Here is a 20,207-nt window from a genome sequence, read left to right on the forward strand (position 1 = left end):
ATCAGCTTAAGGAGATTTTGGGCTCAGACAATGGGGTTTTCTAGATATGCAATCATGTCATCTGCAAACACGGACAATTTGATGTCCTCTTTTCCTAATTGAATACCCTTTATTTCCTTCTCCTGCCTAACTGCCCTGGCCAGAACTTCCAATACTATGTTGAATAGGAGTGGTGAGAGAGGGCATCCCTGTCTTGTGCCAGTTTTCAAAGGGAATGCTTCCAGTTTTTGCCCATTCAGTATGATATTGGCTGTGGGTTTGTCATAGATAGCTCGTATTATTTTGAGATACGTCCCATCAATACCTAATTTATTGAGAGTTTTTAGCATGAAGAGTTGTTGAATTTTGTCAAAGGCCTTTTCTCCATCTATTGAGATAATCATGTGGTTTTTTGTCTTTGGTTCTGTTTATATGCTGGATTACATTTATTGATTTGCATATGTTGAACCAGTCTTGCATCCCAGGGATGAAGCCCACTTGATCATGATGGATAAGCTTTTTGATGTGCTGCTGGATTCGGTTTGCCAGTATTTTATCAAGGATTTTTGCATCAGTGTTCATCAAGGATATTGGTCTAAAATTCTCTTTTTTGGTTGTGTCTCTGCCCGGCTTTGGTATCAGGATGATGCTGGCCTCATAAAATGAGTTAGGAAGGATTCCCTCTTTTTCTATTGATTGGAATAGTTTCAGAAGGAATGGTACCAGTTCCTCCTTGTACCTCTGGTAGAATTCAGCTGTGAATCCATCTGGTCCTGGACCTTTTCTGGTTGGTAAGATATTGATTATTGCCACCATTTCAGAGCCTGTTATTGGTCTATTCAGAGATTCAACTTTTTCCTGGTTTAGTCTTGGGAGGGTGTATGTGTCCAGGAATTTATCCATTTCTTCTAGATTTTCTAGTTTATTTGCGTAGAGGTGTTTGTAGTATTCTCTGATGGTAGTTTGTATTTCTGTGGGATCGGTGGTGATATCCCCTTTATCATTTTTTATTGCGACTATCTGATTCTTCTCTCTTTTCTTCTTTATTAGTCTTGCTAGCGATCTATCAATTTTGTTGATCTTTTCAAAAAACCAGCTCCTGGATTCATTAATTTTTTGAAGGGTTTTTTGTGTCTCTATTTCCTTCAGTTCTGCTCTGATTTTAGTTATTTCTTGCCTTCTGCTAGCTTTTTAATGTGTTTGCTCTTGCTTCTCTAGTTCTTTTAATTGTGATGTTAGGGTGTCAATTTTGTATCTTTCCTGCTTTCTCTTGTGGGCATTTAGTGCTATAAATTTCCCTCTACACACTGCTTTGAATGTGTCCCAGAGATTCTGGTACGTTGTGTCTTTGTTCTCGTTGGTTTCATAGAACATCTTTATTTCTGCCTTCATTTCGTTATGTACCCAGTAGTCACTCAGGAGCAGGTTGTTCAGTTTCCATGTAGTTGAGCGGTTTTGAGTGAGTTTCTTAATCCTGAGTTCTAGTTTGATTGCACTGTGGTCTGAGAGACAGTTTGTTATAATTTCTGTTCTTTTACATTTGCTGAGGAGAGATTTACTTCCAACTACGTGGTCAGTTTTGGAATAGGTGTGGTGTGGTGCTGAAAAAAATGTATATTCTGTTGATTTGGGGTGGAGAGTTCTGTAGATGTCTATTAGGTCCGCTTGTTGCAGAGCTGAGTTCAATTCCTGGGTATCCTTGTTAACTTTCTGTCTTGCTGATATGTCTAATGTTGACAGTGGGGTGTTAAAGCCTCCCATTATTATTGTGTGGGAGTTGAGTATCTTTTCATTGGTCATTATTTTTTCTTCTTCTATAAACTATGTATATAAATCCATTGACCTTCTTTGTTGGGTTGTTTTGTTATTGAATTCTAAGAGTCAAGAGTTCTTTTCTCTTTATGTGACTCCTGATATGTGAAACATAAATATTTTCTCCCACTCTGGGATTAGTGTCCACTTTCACTGTGGTATATTCCAAAGAACAAAAGTTTTTTTTTATAGAGTCCAAAATGTCAGCTTTTTTCTTTTATAGTTTGTGCTTCTAATGTCCTAAGAAATCTAGCCTATCCTAAGGTTAGGGAATCCATTGGTTCTACTACATGGTGTAAGGTAAGGAACAGGGTTCATTTTTTCCTCCATATGAATATTCATTTATCCTCATTTGTTAAAAAGACTTCCTTTTCCTCATTTAAGTGCCATCTCACCTTTACCTAAAATTAGCCATATCTGAATTGTCTCTATTCTGTTTCATTGATCTACATGTCCATCCTTTTGTTAATACCACAGTCTTACTATATTTTATAGTCTTGAAATCACATACACAAAGACCTCCAGCTTCGTTCTTCTGAATTTTTTCTGGTCATTTACTTTTTCCATATACATTTTAGAGTCAACTCTTCAGGCTGGACGTGGTGGCTCGTGCCTGTAATCCCAACACTTTGGGAGACCAAGGCAGGAGATAACTTGAAACTAGAAGTTTTGAGACTAGCCTGAGCAACATAGTGAGACTTGGTCTCAAGAAAAAAAAAAAGAAAGAGGAAAGAAAAGAAAAGGAAAAGAACAGAACAGAACAGAACAGGAAAAAGAAAAAAGAAAAGAAAAGAAAAGAAAAAAGAAAAGAAAAGAAAAGAAAAGAAAAGAGCCGGGTTTGGCGGTCCCAGCTACTCAAGAGGCTGAAGTGGGAGGATCTCTTGAGTCCACAAGTTGGAGCTTACAGTGAGCTATGATTGTGCCACTGCATTCCAGCCTGGGAGACAGGGCGAGACTCTGACTCCAAAAAAAAAAAGATTAAAACTTCAACATCAATTTCTACACACAAAAAATATCTGCGGAGGCCAGGCACAGTGGCTCATGCCTGTAATCCCAGCACTTTGGGAGGCCGAGGCGGGTGGATCACAAGGTCAGGAGATTGAGACCATCCTGGCTAACACAGTGAAACCCCGTCTCTACTAAAAATACAAAAATTAGCTGGGCGCAGTGGTGGGCGCCTGTAGTCCCAGCTACTCAGTAGGCTGAGGCAGGAGAATGGCGTGAACCCAGGAGGCGGAGCTTGCAGTGAGCCGAGATTGAGCCACTGCACTCCAGCCTGGGCGACAGAGCGAAACTCTGCCTTAAAATAATAATAATAACAATAATAATAATAATAATAATAATAATTAGCTGGGCATGGTGGCGGATGCCTGTAGTCCCAGCTACTCGGGAGGCTGAGACAGGAGAATGGCGTGAACCCGGGAGGCGGAGCTTGCAGTGAGCCGAGATAGAGCCACTGCACTCCAGCCTGGGCAACAGAGCGAGACACCATTAAAAAAAAAAAAAAAAAAAAAAAAACTGGAGAAATTTTGATTTTCATTAGGATTATGTTGACACTACACATCAATACTGGAGAGAACTAACATCTTAACCATATATCTCCTCCATTTATTTCAGGTCTTTTCAAATTTCTTTCAGTAGTGTTGTCTAGCTTTTAGTGTGCAGATATTCCACATATTTCATTAACTGACCTAATGCTAACCACACAAGCTTCAGTTTATTAGCATATCTTGCTTGGAAAGTGGGAGTAGTTCAGGAGCCCAGAATAGGATTTGCGAATATGTGAGATACAATCCAATTTTAACATTTTGTTTCCATACAACTATACTGATGCTATCTTATTGTATTAAAGCAATTCCTCAATGATGACACAAAAGTAATCTAAGAACCCTGATACATTATTTCTCCTGCAAATGCTTTCAACTGAAATGGAAATTTACTTCACACTGAAAATCTAGTCAAGTAGAAAAGGCATATAATCTCTCTAAATAATTTGACTACTTAGATTATCTCTTCTGTAGTTACCATGTCTTCTTGGGGACTAAAAGCTTTCAAACTATTATAAGTTGACTATGTCTGGTGTGAAAGCTATATATTACAAAATTAAAATAAATCACATTTTGAAGAAAAAGTCAATTTTAAAACATATATTTATACAAATAATTTGAGAATCAATTTCTATTTCAATACAGACAGTAGTGAAGGTAAGCTCACTATATCACATAAAAAAAACCTAGTAAATTAAAAGTAGTAGGAATCAATCATTTAATGAGTCAGTTCACTATTCCTCAGTGACATCTCATAGATCAATTAGGTTTGTGTTTGGTTTTTTCATCCTGTTGTTAACAGGATTTAACTATTTTCTCACATAAAAAGTTTAGAAGTTAAATAGGAATTTTACAGTGACTGTACAATGTGAACAAAGTTTTAGACATCTTCCATCGTTGCGTCCTGACATCCCTGGAATAAAATTCTTAACCTTGTAGTTGTCATATCCTGGTAATAAGATGGCAACTCCATCATAAGCTTATCCAAAAGTAAAAAGAGAGAAGGATGAAAGATGATGGGCTAACGAGCATGCTAATGCAGTTACAAGAAAACAATCTTGTGACAATGCAGTCTGCTACAAGCAAAACAATGGCATTTCCAGAAATCCCTTGTACAAACTACTTCTTATTTCTTATAGCCAGAAGTGTATCATACAACCTCCCCTAGCTTCAAGGGAGTCAGGAAAGATGAATACTTTTTAGCTGTACACACTGCCTACCCTAAACAGTTCTGAGATCTTTTAACAAGGAAGAAGATTCTGGATACTGGACAGACACTAGGGTGTCTGCCAAAATATACTTTCAGATTTTAAACCTAGCTAAGATGAAATACACTAAAAGTTATCTTCAAAAAACAAAAGACAGCTTTACATAATTAAAATACTAATTTTAATTACATTGAGAGAAAAATCTTTGGAACTATCATATCTTGTTATGTACAAAATACATCTTTAATGCAGCAAAAAACAGGCATTATCTTCCAAAGATTAAAAAGTTTAGGGTGGGGTAAGATAGGGAACTAGTATATATTTGAAAAATAGTAGGGCTAAAGCAGGTCAAAGCCCTTCTTCAGTAACAGACTCCTACAACAGTAAATACCCATTCCTATGAAATAGCAATAAAAGTCAAATATGAGTAAGCATTTAATCACTGAAAATGCACAAGGCACAGTTATAAGCCCTTTTTTTTTTTTTTTTTTTTTTTTTTTTTAAGAGACGAGGTTTCACTCTATTGCCCAGAGCTGGAGCAAAGTGGCTCAATCATACCTCACTGCAGCCTCAAACTCCTGGGCTCAAATGATCTTCCTGCCTCAGCTTCCCAAGTAGCTGGGATTACAGAAATGAGCCACTACACTGGCCCTAAGCTTTTTATATCATTTAAACAACATGGCAACCCTGGAATGTGGGTCCCATTATCCCCTACAATGAAGCTAAAGTGTTCAAAATCATGCAGCTAGCAAATTATGACATTTGAATCTGAATTCAGGAAATCTGTTTCCAAAGCCTGTGCACTTAGCCACTATATGATATTCCCCTAAATTCCTCTTATATATAATCTGAATATATAAAGGTGCAAAAACGTATGTTCTTAATCTTTAACAAATCAATATTCTTGGGATAACCATAAAAATGAATAATGGAATTTTGCATATTCTGTTATGAGGGGTCTCAACGTGATATGCCATCTTCCATTTGCAAATTTAATCTTCCAGGGATTTAAAGTAAGGGATTATACAGCAGAATTTAGAGAACTGTGTCTTGTTTCTCATAAAATCTAGAAATTGTTCATTTCTTAGAGACTCTTTAAAAAATAAAACATAATCTCTTATATTAATACAAAATAGAACTGCTACAAAGCATGTCATCTTCAGTAATTATGCCCTAGTAGAAATGTGTTTAATCTCTTCCTATAAAATGAAAATACTATTATACTAACGTATGTTTCATTACAAAAAACAAATAAACTATATGGTAAACTTCATCATACATACCCACTTAAATAAAGGTGAATTTTTAATAGGAAAGCAAAAATTCTAATAATATTGTCACCCTACGGTAGTACACATAAAATGACTGAAACAATTTATCTACAATTATAAAACGCTTCAGTTGTATACTTGAGGAAAAATTCATAGTCAAAATTAACTCAAACACACATACCTTTACCTTTTAGTTTATCCTTATCTTATTAAATGTCATCTTAACAGGATACTCTAGTTGAATGTTAAATCCTCTCACAGAAAATGCCATGTTTAAGTTGATAGAAAACAACTACGAAGCTTTTTTGGGTTTTTGTTTGTTAGTTTGTGTTTGTTTTTGTTTTTTTCAGACAGAGTTTCATTCTTGTTGCCCAGGCAGGAGTGTGATGACGCAATCTCAGCTCACTGCAGCCTCCACCTCCCAGGTTCAAGCAATTCTCCTGCCTCAGCCTCCTGAATAGCTGGGATTACAGGCTCCTGCCACCATGTCCAGCTAATTTTTTGTACTTTTAGTAGAGATGGGGTTTTGCCATGTTGGCCAGGCTGGTCTCGAACATCTGGCCTCAGGTGATCCGCTCACCTCAACCTCCCAAAGTGCTGGAATTACAGGCCTGAGCCACCATGCCCCGCCTACAAAGCTTTTTGATGAAGATTTCCTAGTTGCTGGAAAATTCTCTTTTTCTTATTGCCACAATAACTCTAAAAATGAAGAATAAAGATGATTCTGGGTAATAAATTCCTTTTCTAGCTTACATTAGTACTTGGCCTTAATTACTATCTTGGCACAGGGAAAAATATAACTTCTTTGTATGACCTCCAGTGTGCTTTTGGCTTTTAAAACAGTATGTGAGACATAAATAACTATTTAAAATATGACAATCTTTTACTTTTTTTATAAGACCAGTCAAGTGCAGTATTGAGAAGAGGGAACAAGGAGAACAAGGAGTTCAATCTGTAATGACAAATCTTGTTCTGACAGGAATGCATAATACAAAGTCAACATTTTCCACAAATGATGGTTCTAAGATAATCTGTTTTTCATCAAAACAAGATTACTGGATAGAGAGATTATGGTTTTAACTGCCTCAGAGGAATGGGGTTTTTCTATTCTGGTTTAAATACATATAATACACTCTTTTCCAAACATCCCATTATACAAATGAAGTCCATTTCATTGTGTCCATTTATTTCTATATACAGAGAAGCTTAAGTGAATGGAACTGCTAACATGCTAAATATCACCTATATCAGCAAATAGAGATCAATTATGCATATCTGGAGAGAGATATGATTCATATCAAAAACGGAATAATGCAACAAATATTCATTGACCACTTGAAGATTTATATGTTTTTTCATTTCATCTCTAACAACTCTTTGAAGTATGTTTATAACATCCATTTATAGCGTAAGAAACTAACACCTAATAATGAGCCTATCATAGAAGTGGATAGACCCAGATTCCAGCCCAGAGCTAAAGCCCTCTTCTAGTCCACAAAACCAGCAAAGAACTGAATAAATACTTCCTGATAATGTGATAAAAGGTAAACGTAGCAAATTAAGTAGTATAATCCCTTACCTTAAACACTTGTATACACTACTTAACCACTTAATACTGATTATGTTTCTACAGTATCATCCATTGTGTTCGTTATTTAAATAGAAGTTTTATTTTTCATAACAATTAAAATAATATATATTCACAACTGAGAACTTTGAAAATAGATAAGAAAAAGAAAACATCTAACACCTTAGCCCCTTAAGTAATCTCCATTAATATTTTGGTACATTGTCTTAATCATTTTCCAAATATGTTTTCAGAATACAGGTGAAATTATACTTTACATATAATCTGTACATAAATTTTCACTTTATTATATAATGTACTATTTAAATTTTTTTAATGGCTCTTCACATGTAAGCACTAATCATCAATGTCTTAATTGGACCATAGCTTTAACATTTAGAGAAACAAAATTTATTTTTGCTACTGCAAACAGTGCATCAATGTAGATATTTACAAAACAGAGATTCACCAGAGTATTTTCACTGCCCTAAAAATCCTCTGTGGTCTGCCTATTCTTCCATTCCCATTTACCCACCAACCCCTGGTAACCACTAATCTTTTAATGATCCCCATACTTTCACCTTTAGCATTATTTTTTTAAGTTGCTAAATACTTTCCCCTAGGGATTTTATTTATTCTAATTTTTAGAAATTATTTTCCTTTACGGGCTAAACAGTTAAGTATGTTCTTAACATACGGCCTGTTTCTTCAATGTTACTGATACATTTTATGTACCTAATATATACAAAATATCACCATTTCCACATATAATCAATATAACAAATTATTAATGGAATATTTTCCACTCATTTCCTTGTACCACGTCTCGAAACTCCAGCGTGTATTTTATACTTACAGCACATCTCACTTCAAATGCTAAATTTTCAGCACAAATATTTGATCTATGTTTAGATTTCAAAAAATTTGTAGTTGAAAAAGTAGATTAACATATGAAAGTTATTTGAAACATACCTAAAAGCTTTCCAAAAGCAAAAAAAAAAAAAAATGCTTCTCCTATAATATTCACATTCACAGTAACAAAATTGGTTCATCTCTTTTAGAATAATTTATTTGACTTTAGAGTAATCAGTTATTGATTCTGCAGTTATCAGTTTCAAAACTACAGCCAAGTTAAGTAAATTCAGACCCTCTTATGTTAACTCTGTAGCATTAACATCAAATCCAAAAATGTACTGTATACATTAATACCAAAAAGGATTCTTCAAATTTACGTTACAGTTTTTGGAGTCAATTTAGTTAACACTGCCAATCATAATTAAAATCTCATGCATAAATAATAGCATAGCATAATAGCTATTCATAACAGCATAATAGCATAATTGATGCTAAAAATGTCTAAAACCATTATTGTTTTCATTAGTAAAAGATTTTAGTTTTAACAAAAATTTTTGTGACCATCTATGTCACAAATAAGCTATTTCTTTCCATGAAGCTTAAAATTTAACTTTGTTCATATGGAATGTGATATCAGGAAGAAAATATCAATCACATTGACAATTTTTGTCCTAAATTACTGAATATCTGGCAAACATTCCTTTTTAAACCTCTGGTGTGTATGACTCTGATATTCACCAGGACTTGCCAAAAACATACAGAGAATTCCATATACCATTTACCCAGCTTCATCCATTGATAAGATCTTATATAACCACAGTACACTGTCAACACCAAGAAACTGACATTGTTACAGTATTATTAACTCCATTACAAAGAAACCACATGTGTAAATTCAAATAGCTATTACCACAATCAGAATTCAGAACTGTGCCATCACCATAAAGACATTTTCTCATATTAAGCCTTAACAGTCACACCCTGACCTCAACCTTAACTCTTGGCAAACCCAAATCTGTCTTAATTGCTATAATTTTGTCACTTTGAGAATGTTATATAAATGAAATCATAGAGTATGCAACCCTTTGAAGGTAGATTTTTTTAAGTAGCATCATGCCCTTGAGATCAATCACTCTAAGTTGCTGGATGTATTAATCATTTACTCCTTTTTGTTTCTGCGTAGTATTCCATAGTTTTTTCTTCTATGCACCTACTGAAGGATATTTGGATTGTTTCCAGTTTATGCTATTACAAATAAAGCTTTTTATAAACATCCATGTAAAAGCTATTATGTGAACAGAAGCTTTCACTTCTCTAGGGTAAAAACACAGGAATGTGATGGCTGGGTCATATGTTAAGTATATGTTTAACTTTATAAGAAAGGTCCAAATTTTTCTCCAAGTGGGTGTGCCATTTTACATTCTAACCGGCAGTGTATGAGAGATGCAGATCCACATCCTTGGCATCACTTGGTATTAGCAGTAATTTTTATTTCAGTCATTCTAACAGGTATATATTAGTAACTCATTGTAGCAATTATTTGCATTACTCTATTGGCTAATGATGTAGAAAAATCTTTTCATGTGCTTACTGGCTAGCCACACATATCTTCCTTGTCCCTATTCAAGTATTTTGCTCAATTCCTAATTGAGTTGTTGTATTGCTGTTCCATTTACAGAGTTCCATAAATTCTAGATACAAATCTTTTGATGGATATATAATTTTCAAATATTTTCTTCCAGTATATGGCTTACCTTTTCATCCTTTTAACAGGGTCATTCAAGAGCAAAAATTTTGGTTTTGATAGAAGTCCAATGTATTTAGCCTTTTTATTCTATGGATCATTTTCTTTAGTGTCATGTCTCCACTTAAGACTAGGTCATGAACGTTTTCTCCTAAAATTTTCTTCTGAAAGTTTTATAGTTTTACATTTTCCATTTGAGCCTATAATCCATTTTGAGTTAACTTTTTATAGAAAGGATGATACTTAGGCAGGTTTTTTTTTTCCTTTTGCCTATGAATATCCAACTATTCTAACACCATTTTTTGAAAAGATTATCGTTCCTCTACTTGACTGCTTTTGTACCTTTGTCAAAAATCAGCTGTGCATACCTGTGTGAATCTACATCTTAGGCTCTATCTTGGTCCCTTTAAGTGTCTATCCCTCTGCCAGTACCACTCTGCCTTGATTACTGTACAGTAAGTGTTAAAATTAGATCGAGTGATTCTTCCAACTTTATTATTCTTTTCAAAATTGTTTAACCGTTTTAGTTCTTTTGCATTCCCCTAGAAATTTTATTTTTAATTTTAAAAAATAATTTCAACTTTCCCTATAAATTTTAGAATCAGCTTGTCCATATCTAAAAGAATCCTGCCAGGAATGTTTTAGGAATTACATTAAATATACAGATCAACAGTCTGGATAGAACAAATATTTTTAATATGTCTTTTCTAATCCGTGAGCATACTGCCTCTCCATTACTTAGGTCTTTTTTAATTAGCATTTTGCAGTTTTCAATATACAGATCTTGTGCATGTTCTGTTGGATTTATGCCCAAGTGTTTCTTTTTTTTTCTTCTTCCTTTTTTTTTTGGTAGAAATGGGATCTTGCTATGTTGCCCAGACTGATCTCAAACTCCTGGGCTCAAGCAGTCCTCCTGCCTCAGCCTCCCAAAGTACTGACAAGCATGAGACACTGTGCCTGGCCTCATTTTTTCTTGAGCAACTAATAAATGGTACTGTGTTCTAAATTTTAGTTTTCAATTATTCATTGTTGTTTGCAGAAATATGATTTTGTGTGTGTGTGTGTGTCTGTGTCTATGTGTGTGTCTGCGGGTATGTGTGTTTGGATATCTGCAACCACAAACTTGCTTATTAATTCTAAAAGGTTTCTTTTTAAACTCTAGTGTCTTCTTGTTTGTAGATTCCTTGGGATCTCCTATGTAGCCAACCATATAATCTGCAGATAGGAAGAGTTTCATTTATTCCTTTCTATCTGTATATCTCTGATTTTCTTGCTTTACTCCATTGGTTAAATCTTCTAATATTGTGTTGATAGGAGTGTTGAGAGCTAACATCCTTGCCTTGTTCACAAAAGCAGACTGTCTATCATTATTACGACATTTGCTGTGGGTTTTTATAAATATCCTTTATCAAGCTGAGGAAGATTGCTTCTACTGCTAGTTTACCGAGAGTTGTTATCATGAATGGGTGCTGAATTTTCTAAAATACTTTTCTGAATCAACTAATGTCATCAGGTGGTTTTTCTTCTTTAGAATGTTAATATAATGGATTATACTAATTGATTTTCAAATACTGAACCATCCTTGCATTACCAGAATAAACCCCACTGGCCATGGTATATTATTATTTTTATATATTGATCAAGTTGTTAATACCTTATTGAGGATGTCTGTGTCTATAGTCACAAACATAAGAGATACTCCATATTTTTTTCTTTTTGTACTGTCTTTGTCTAATTTTGATATCAAGGTAATAGCAGCCTCATAAGATGAATTAGGAAGTATTCCCGCCTCATCCATTTTCTAGAAGACTCTGTATAAAACTAGTGTTATTTATTTGCCTGGATAGTTCTTTTTGGAAGGATTTTAATTATAAATTCAATTATGTTAACAGTTGCAGGATTTTCAGATTATCTATTTTGTCTCGGGTGAGTTTTGACAATTTATGGTTTTCCAGAATTTGACCTATTCACCTTAAACTATCATGTATGTAAAGTTGTTTACAGTATTTTCTTTTTGTCTGTGGTGATATATCTTTCTTTACTCTTGATATATTGGTAATTAGTATTTTCCCTCATTTTCTTTTTCAGTTTTGGTAGGTGTTAATCAATTTTATTAATCTTTTATAAACTAGTTTTTGCTTTGATTTTCCCTATTGCTTTTCTATTTTTTTAATTTCATTAATTTCTGCTCATTTTTTCCTTCATTCTGCTTGCTTTGGATTTTTTATTTATTTATTTTTTTTTACAGAGTCTCACTGTGATGTCCAGGCTGGAGTCCTTTTTTAGTTTCTTGCAGTAGAGCAGGAGCTGCAATTATTGATTTGAAACCTTGCTTTTTTTCCTATTATTAGGACTTAAAGCATACATTTCCCTTTCAACAATGCTTTTGCAGTATCCCACAAATTTTAATATATTTTCATTTAAATTCACTTTGATATATCTTTTATTTCTCTTACAGTTTCCTCTTTGACACAGATCATTTAGTAGTGGGTTAATTTTTCAGGTTTTCTTGTTTTCTTTTTTTCTTGTTACTGATTTCTAATTTGTTTCCATTATGGTTAGAATATCCTCTGTATGACTTCAATTATTACAAACTTGTTGAGATTTGTTCTATGAACTAATATATTGTCTATCTTGGTGAATGAACATGTTTGATTGAAAAGAATCTGTATCCTGATTTTATTAAGTATTCTATAAATTTCAATTAGAGCCTATGGTTGATTGCACTGTTCAGTTCTTCCCTATTCCTGATGACTATTGCCTAGTGGTTATACGGATTACTAAGAGAATGGGTTATTAATCCCCAACCATAATAGTGATTTTTTTCTCTTTTCTCCATTCAGTTCTTTCAGGTTTTGCTTTATTTATTTTGCACCTCTGTTAGATTAAGATTATTTTGTCTTCCCAGTGAATTGATCCTTCTATCATTTTGTAATGTTCCTTTTTCCCTGGTAGTTTTCTTTGCTCTGCTATTGAATTTTTCTTATATTAGTATAATTAATATTTATTTAATTTAAGGAAAAATTATTCATAATATAATGACATGTTATTAATACAATTACCCTGTTTTTCTTTTATTAATATTTGCATAGTATATATTTTTCTATCTGTAACCTTTAGCTTTCTTATATCATCATATAGACAAGTGAGTTTGAAGTGAGTTTCATATAAACAACATATAGCTTTTTTAATTGTACAATTCTGCTAAACTCTATCTTGTAATCATTCATATATTAGGATTTAAGTCTGCCATTTTGGTATTTACTTTTGTGTTTGCTCCCTCTATTTTACCTGCCTCTATTTCCCCTTTCTTATTTTTCTGTAGGTTACTTTAACATTTTTAGTGTTCTATTTTGATTTACAGTACTTTTTATTATATCACTTTATGTAATATTTTAATGATTGCTCTAGAGATTGCAATATACATATGTAGCTGCTCAGTCTACCAGTATTAATTTTTTGTTGCTGCTATTGTTTTTCGAGACAGAGTCTCGCTCTGTCACCCAGGCTGGAGTGCACTGGCATCATCTCTGCTCACTGCAAGCTCTGCCTCCCGGGTTCACGCCATTCTCCTGCCTCAGCCTCGTGAGTAGCTTGGGAATACAGACACCCACCACCACGCCCAGCTAATTTTTTTGTATTTTTAGTAGAGACAGGGTTTCACCCTGTTAGCTAGGATGGTCTCAATCTCCTGACCTCGTGATCTGCCCGCCTAGGCCTCCCAAAGTGCTGGGATTACAGGCATGAGCCACTGCGCCCAGCTGCATGTTTTAATACTTAAAATGGAATGTAGTTACCCTATCATAATTTATGTCCTTTTCCCTCTCCACTTTATAAAACAGTTTTTTTTTTTAAGATGGAGTTTTGCTCTCATCCCCCAGGCTAGAGTGCAATGGCACAATCTTGGCTTACTGAAACCTCTGCCTCCTGGGTTCAAGTGATACTCCCGTTTCAGCCTCCCATGTAGCTGGGAATACAAGCGTGTACTGCCATGCCTGGCTAATTTTTCTATTTTTAGTAGAGACAGGGTTTCACCACATTGGCCAGGCCAGTCTTAAACTCCTGACCTCAGGTGATCTACCCACCTCGGCCTCCCAAAGTGCTGGGATTACAGGCGTGAGCCACCGCACCCAGCCAACAGTTTTCTTAAATATTAATTCAACATACACTGAGAACTGTATCAACATTATAATTTTTGCTTTGTATTATCAAACATAATTTTAAAAACTGAAGAGAGAATTAATCTACCCTTTCCATTGCTTTGTTCATTCCTAATGTTCCAAGCATCCTGTTATCACTTCCTTTCTTTCTGAACAACTTCCTTTATAGTCATTCTTTTAGAACCAATCTGCTGTCAACAAATTTTCTTAACTTTCCTCCTTCTGATATGGGTTGATTATCCCTTCACTCTTGAAGCATATTTTTGCTGGATACACAATTCAGGGTAATCTGTTTTTTCTTTTTCTTTAAGCAGTGAAAAGTGATGGGATACTTTCTGTCTGCCATACTTTCTGATAAGAAACCTGTTACTCAAATTGCTGAAACAGCTAATCTGTTAATGTCCTCTAGCTACCTTCAAGATTTCTTCTTTGGCTTTAATTTTCAGAATTTGGACTATGATGTGTCTGAGTATAGATTTCTTTGGGGTTTTCCCATTTGGAGTTCATTCACTAAGCTTCCTGAATCTAAAACGCTTATGTCTTCTGCCAAACTGGAAAATTTCAGCCATTATTTCTTTTAAAAAAAAAAAATTTTTTTTGGCTCCACATCCTGTCCTCTCTACCTAGTATTCTGAGGCTACAGTGTTACATCTTATGTTATTGTTCCACAGGTCTCTGGAAGCAGAGCTCATTTTTTCTATTTTTCTCTCCATTACTTGTATTGGAGAATTTCTAGTGAACTATCTTCAAATTGACCAATTCATTTCTCTATAATTTCTATAGGCTGCTATTGAGCCCATATAATTTTTTTTTAATTTTGGTTATTATAGATTTCAGTTCTATCATTTTCATTTGGTTCTTTATAGTTTCTACTTTGTTCCTAAGGTCGTTTATGTTTTTGTTTGTTTCAAGAGTGTTTGTAATTGCTTGTTGAAGCATTTTTACAAAAGCTGTTTAAAAGTCCTTGTCAATCATTCCACATCTGTGTCATCACAATATTGGCATCTGTTGAGTTTCTATTTTCCTGATTTTTCATATGACAAGTAATTTTGGGCCATATCCTGAACATTATTATACTATGACACTCTGGTTCCTATTTAAATAATCTATTTTAGCAAGTAGTCAACCTCCTTAAAACTGCAACCTTCTCACCTTTATGGGCTGTGGCTGAATGTCAATCCAGTTATAAAAGTCTCTGCAGTGCTTTTATTTCCCTCATTTGTATTATGTAGATGACATAACTTCACCCTACTATCTCCTCAGTTTGAGTTTGGGTGGGGACAAGCACTGCCTCATTTTAGCAGGGCAAGGATGGAAGACAGGGTACTATCCCACAGGGTCTGCCTCATCAATGCAGCGGGGAAGGGAGGGTGGAAGTCAGAGTCTTGCCCACAGGCTTCGCTGGGGAGAGCCCAACAAGGAAAGTAGAAATCAAGAGTTCCAACCACAGGTTTCTCCATGGAAAGTTACCTCCTCCTTACTTCATATTCCACTGAGGTGGGGCACCACTTCATTATTATAGGGTAGGGGGTGAAAGTTTAATTTTCTGGGTTCCTCCCCACCACCCACCCCTACATTTTTCCAGATTTTTCCAGTTCATTCTACAGACTCCACTGGAGAGGGGCATCCCCTTATTACTGTAGGAGGGGAAGGATGTATGTATAAAACAGTACTGGTTATGGATTCCACTGCTGAAATGCCTGTTAGGGTAGGAGAGAAATACAGCTTTTATTGTGCTGTTCTCTTAGAGAACAGTAAAGTATTACTAAAAAAGTTTCTGTCTTTTGGGGCTATCCTTTGGCTAGAGAGAACAGGCTTTCCTTGGCACTAATTTTCTTTTGTTTGTTGGTTTCTACCCACTGGCATTTCCAAGTTGTGTGTCTCTCTAGAGACCAGGTCAGGATATATGAAGTTACAGAAAGGAGAAAAAAAGAGAGAGAGAGAGAGAATTCATTTGATCCTTGAGCCCCCAAATCCCTTGGCATTTCATTCTCTTTTTTCTAACTTTCAGAGTTTTCCAGTAGGTGAATTATGTGTTTTATCCAGGACTTTTTGTTGTGATTAGTAGAAGTAAAATAAAATGTGTTTACTCCACATTGTCCAGAGCCCAAACCCTGTCATTTGCTTTTAGTGTAGATATTATGATTATTTCTACATCTTATCACTCTCTACTTTCTAAGTTTCCTGAAAAGTTTATTACTTTTTTTATTAGGTTTCTATTACTTTTTTTTAAGAGACAAGGTCTCACTCTTTAGCCTCCCAAGTAGCTAGGACTACAGGCACACACCACCACACCCAACTAAATTTTTTATTTTGTGCAGAGATGGTGGCCCCCAAGGTGGTTTCAAACTCCTGGCCTTAAGCAGTCCTCCTGCCTCAGCTTCCCAAAGCACTAGGATTACAGGTGTGAGCCATCATACCTGGCTTTTATTAGATTTTCTATTAATTTGTTGAGCCAGCAAAGTGTCAGATATGACATATCCTTGAAGCTTAGTAGCTGTTAAAAACTGTTAACACAATTTATCAGCCTTTATACCCACCACTGGGTTCACAAAAGATAAAAATAAGTAAGTCTCAAGTTGGTTCATTTGTTCTGTAAATATCTGTTTTATGAAAGCACCTGGGGACACAACAATGAGTAAGACAGCTAAGATCCCTGGTGTTATGTAACATATTCCAGTGACTAGAGGAGAGAAACTACAGGCATATGAATAATAATGTGTTCTCCTCAGGCTGAAAAAACTCAGTCTGCTATGTTTCAGTAAATATTAAGAACATATGTTTGATAAACTGCAAATATTCAGAAATCTAAAACTGCATACTTAGCATAGTTTAATATTTTTACTTGGTACACTAAACTTTAATGATCCAATAAACCAGTAATCAACTACTTACCACATACAACTGTTTCCACAAACTTGCCCATTCTTGTAGAGTTGCTGTCACTTCAGTCACAATAGAATCTTCAAGTGGAACCACAGTTTCATACTGCCTAGAACCAGAGCCACAAAAGACAGCCACATTATCTCTGAAAAAAATCTCGGCAAACTGTCTCCTGTCTTTTTCTACTTGTTTAACTCAAATTTTAAATTTATGCAAATAAAAAAGAAGTATATCTAATTGATCAAAGACCTTTTTATAATGATATACTGCAACAGTGAAAGTAAACTGAATTAAAGTAAAGAGATTTGGGTTTTACTGTATAAGTCCTCAATTTTACTTTTATAAATAGTATCCTTAAAACACACTTTTTTAAGAACAGTCTCTAAGCTTTTTTCCTTCAATGAAAAACCATGATACTACCCAAGTCTTGCTCAGATTAATTTTTTAAAATTATTTATGACCTTTAACATTTTTCTGTTTGAAAGTTTGCTCATACCCTTGGTTAAAAGAAAAAGATCTGGAAAAATGTGGGGGGCTGTGGCAGGGAGGAACCCACACACTTAAACTTTGAAAAGTTTAATGCACACTCCCTTATATTGGTATTGTATTTTCCTGCAACATAATGTCAGAAGAGGAATTCTAAGTCTGGTAGAGGAATTCTGAAGCTGGTAACAGAAAGGTGCTTGGATTCTCTCTGACTACTTCATAAGCAGCATCCACTATAATGCCAGTCCCTGTGCTGTCAAAAATTTATCAGTGAACAAAAATGAACACGATTTCTATCTTCAGAGAGCTCTTGGTCTGGATAGGGAATCAGACAGACATGGACAGTAATAAATCTAAAATGAAAATTAAAAGGTACTGATATGGTTTGGCTGTGTCCCCACTCAAATCTCATCTTGATTTGTAGCTCTCATAATTCCCATGTGTTGCGGCAGAGACCCAGTGAGAGGTAATTGAATCATCGGGGTGGGTCTTTCCCAGGCTGTTCTCATAATAGTGAATAAGTCTCACAAGATCTGATGGTTTTTTTAAAGAGGAGTTCCCCAACACATGCTCTCTTGTCTGCTGCCATGTAAGATGTGACTTTGCTCCTCCTTTGCCTTCTGCCATGATTGTGAGGTTCTCCCTAGCCACGTAGAACTGTGAGCCCATTAAATCTCTTCTTTATAAACTACCCAGTCTCAGATATGTCTTTATTAGCAGCATGAGAACAGACTAATACAAGTACAATGAAAGATTTTAGCTGTGTTATACAATTTACAATGAGCAGATCAATGAACTCTTCTCTGAAGAAGTGTCAAGGCCCAATACATGCAAAAAAATCATGACATGAAAAGCGTGTGGGGAGGGAGAAAACCAGTTATGGTGCCACCTGCAAACGAGAAAGGTATGCAAGATGTCACTGAGTTGGAAAATAATTTCACACATCCAAGATGAAAAAAAGCTGGTATGACTGGGACCAGCTCTCATAGGACCTTTTCAAAAGACAGTAAAAATTCCAGATCTTAACACAAGTAACCTGAATGAAAAGTTACTGAAAGCAGGGGGACTAACTTGATAATATTTCTATAATGTCCACACCAATGTTGAGGGTTAATAAAAACTTTCTATGACCAAAGATTTAATATACTGATATATTGAGGTAACTTATACCCATTTATTAGCCAAGGGGAATATCATCCATCTGAAAAAAAAAGTACAGGAAAATGTATTCCACAAAATTAGCATCAAGTATTATTTGTTTCCACAAGAAGACAGCTGACAAAGCACCACTGTGTTCAAAGATGACTCAGTGCATTAATATTGAGCATCAATGAATACATAAGTTATCTGATTATGTCTTACAGTTTTACTGTGTTCTTATTTTGTGTGACTTACCACAGCAGATTACAAAAAGTCACCTTGAAATAATACAATGGCATTAACTATATCCAAAAAATTTACAAGCTCATTAATATAAAAGCTTTCATCAAGGGCTTGTTAAGAGTAAAATGTGACAAAGGTAATATCAGCAAGATGGCAGAAGAGGTGCTTTCTACCGTCATATGCCCCCAAGAAGCATCAATTTTGACAACTTATGGACAAGAGTACCTTTGTGGGAGTCTAGGAATCCGGCAGAAAAGTTTCAGTACACCACTGAGGCAAAAAATCCAGAATAGATGCAGTGAAGAGGGTAGGAAGAAAGTTTCATTTTACCTGCATCACCCCTCCCACAAAGCAGTACAGCTCAACAAGAGAAACTCCATAACCCTGCAATTCTCTCACAGCGGAAAGCACAATGATTAGGCACCCAGCTCCACCAGCCATGTAAGACACTGCCCAAGAGACTCTTTTCTCACCCCACCCCAAATATTGTGGTGATCAACATGGCTGAGTATTGGGGGAAGATGGGAGCAGGAAAATAACTATGGTTTAATTTACTTCAATTTTTTGAAATAGGTCATATTGATCTTCTCAGATGAAAAGGAGTAAGCTAATGATAAATGTCATATCTGAGAAGAAAGTCATAATGACTTGCTACACAAATTCAAATTGAATGAGAAGACATCCTTTATTTCTTCAAGCTACTGGTTATAAGTTGAAATTTCTGAAGTTATTTCCATATACCACATCTTAAGAATGCTGCAGAGATAATTAGGAGATGTATAGAAACAATCGGGGAAATCACAATCTTAGTAACAAAACTTAAACATAAAGCACAAATAGGTGCTAAATGTGTGACATCAACTAAAACATCTAATGTTCTAAAAAAGGAGGTTCACTGTAAACTGCTGCAGTCAGATAAAGATTCGTGAAGAAAGTGAAGTTCCTAGAAGAGGCTTGGGTCTGAAAGGCAAGCAGGTGGAGAGAGCCCTAAACACTGTGCTATGCTATAAAAAGTGGTATAGAGAAAATAATGAGCAAGGCATATTAAAGATAATTCATGCTACTGATGGCAGCAGCAGGCCATCTGTAGTGGGGAGGCATGGGCGGTGGCAGCAGGAGTGGCTGCAGGAGCAGTGGTGAGTCTCCCGTTCCCTACCTCCAGGAGGCAGCCGACTGCACCCCTCCCCCTCACACAGCCGGGCAGGACCCACCCCCATGCCCGGAGCCTCTGTGGCTCCAGACCCTGTCCCCAAGTCACTGCCCTCTCCTGCCACTGCTGCAGGGAGGGCGAAGGGAGGAGGCAGTGCTTGGG

The 20,207-nt window shown here is 35.6% G+C and overlaps 1 protein-coding gene across 10 annotated transcripts in view; it reads right to left on the reverse strand.

The window, feature by feature from the left end:
* The window catches only part of DOCK3 (dedicator of cytokinesis 3), a 735,525-nt gene that overhangs the window by 457,494 nt on the left and 257,824 nt on the right, over window positions 1-20,207 (reverse strand). For all 10 annotated transcript variants that reach the window (XR_008523281.1, XR_008523280.2, XM_024244830.2 and 7 more), the window contains exon 5: window positions 17,039-17,135. Coding sequence is in view for 8 of the 10 variants with exons in the window: in XM_024244830.2 (XP_024100598.1) it covers window positions 17,039-17,135 (97 nt within the window). In the remaining 2 variants the exon portion in view is untranslated. The remainder of the gene's footprint in view (window positions 1-17,038; window positions 17,136-20,207) is intronic.

This window comes from Pongo abelii, chromosome 2, assembly GCF_028885655.2.
Source record: "Pongo abelii isolate AG06213 chromosome 2, NHGRI_mPonAbe1-v2.0_pri, whole genome shotgun sequence".
Taxonomy (NCBI): domain Eukaryota; kingdom Metazoa; phylum Chordata; class Mammalia; order Primates; family Hominidae; genus Pongo; species Pongo abelii.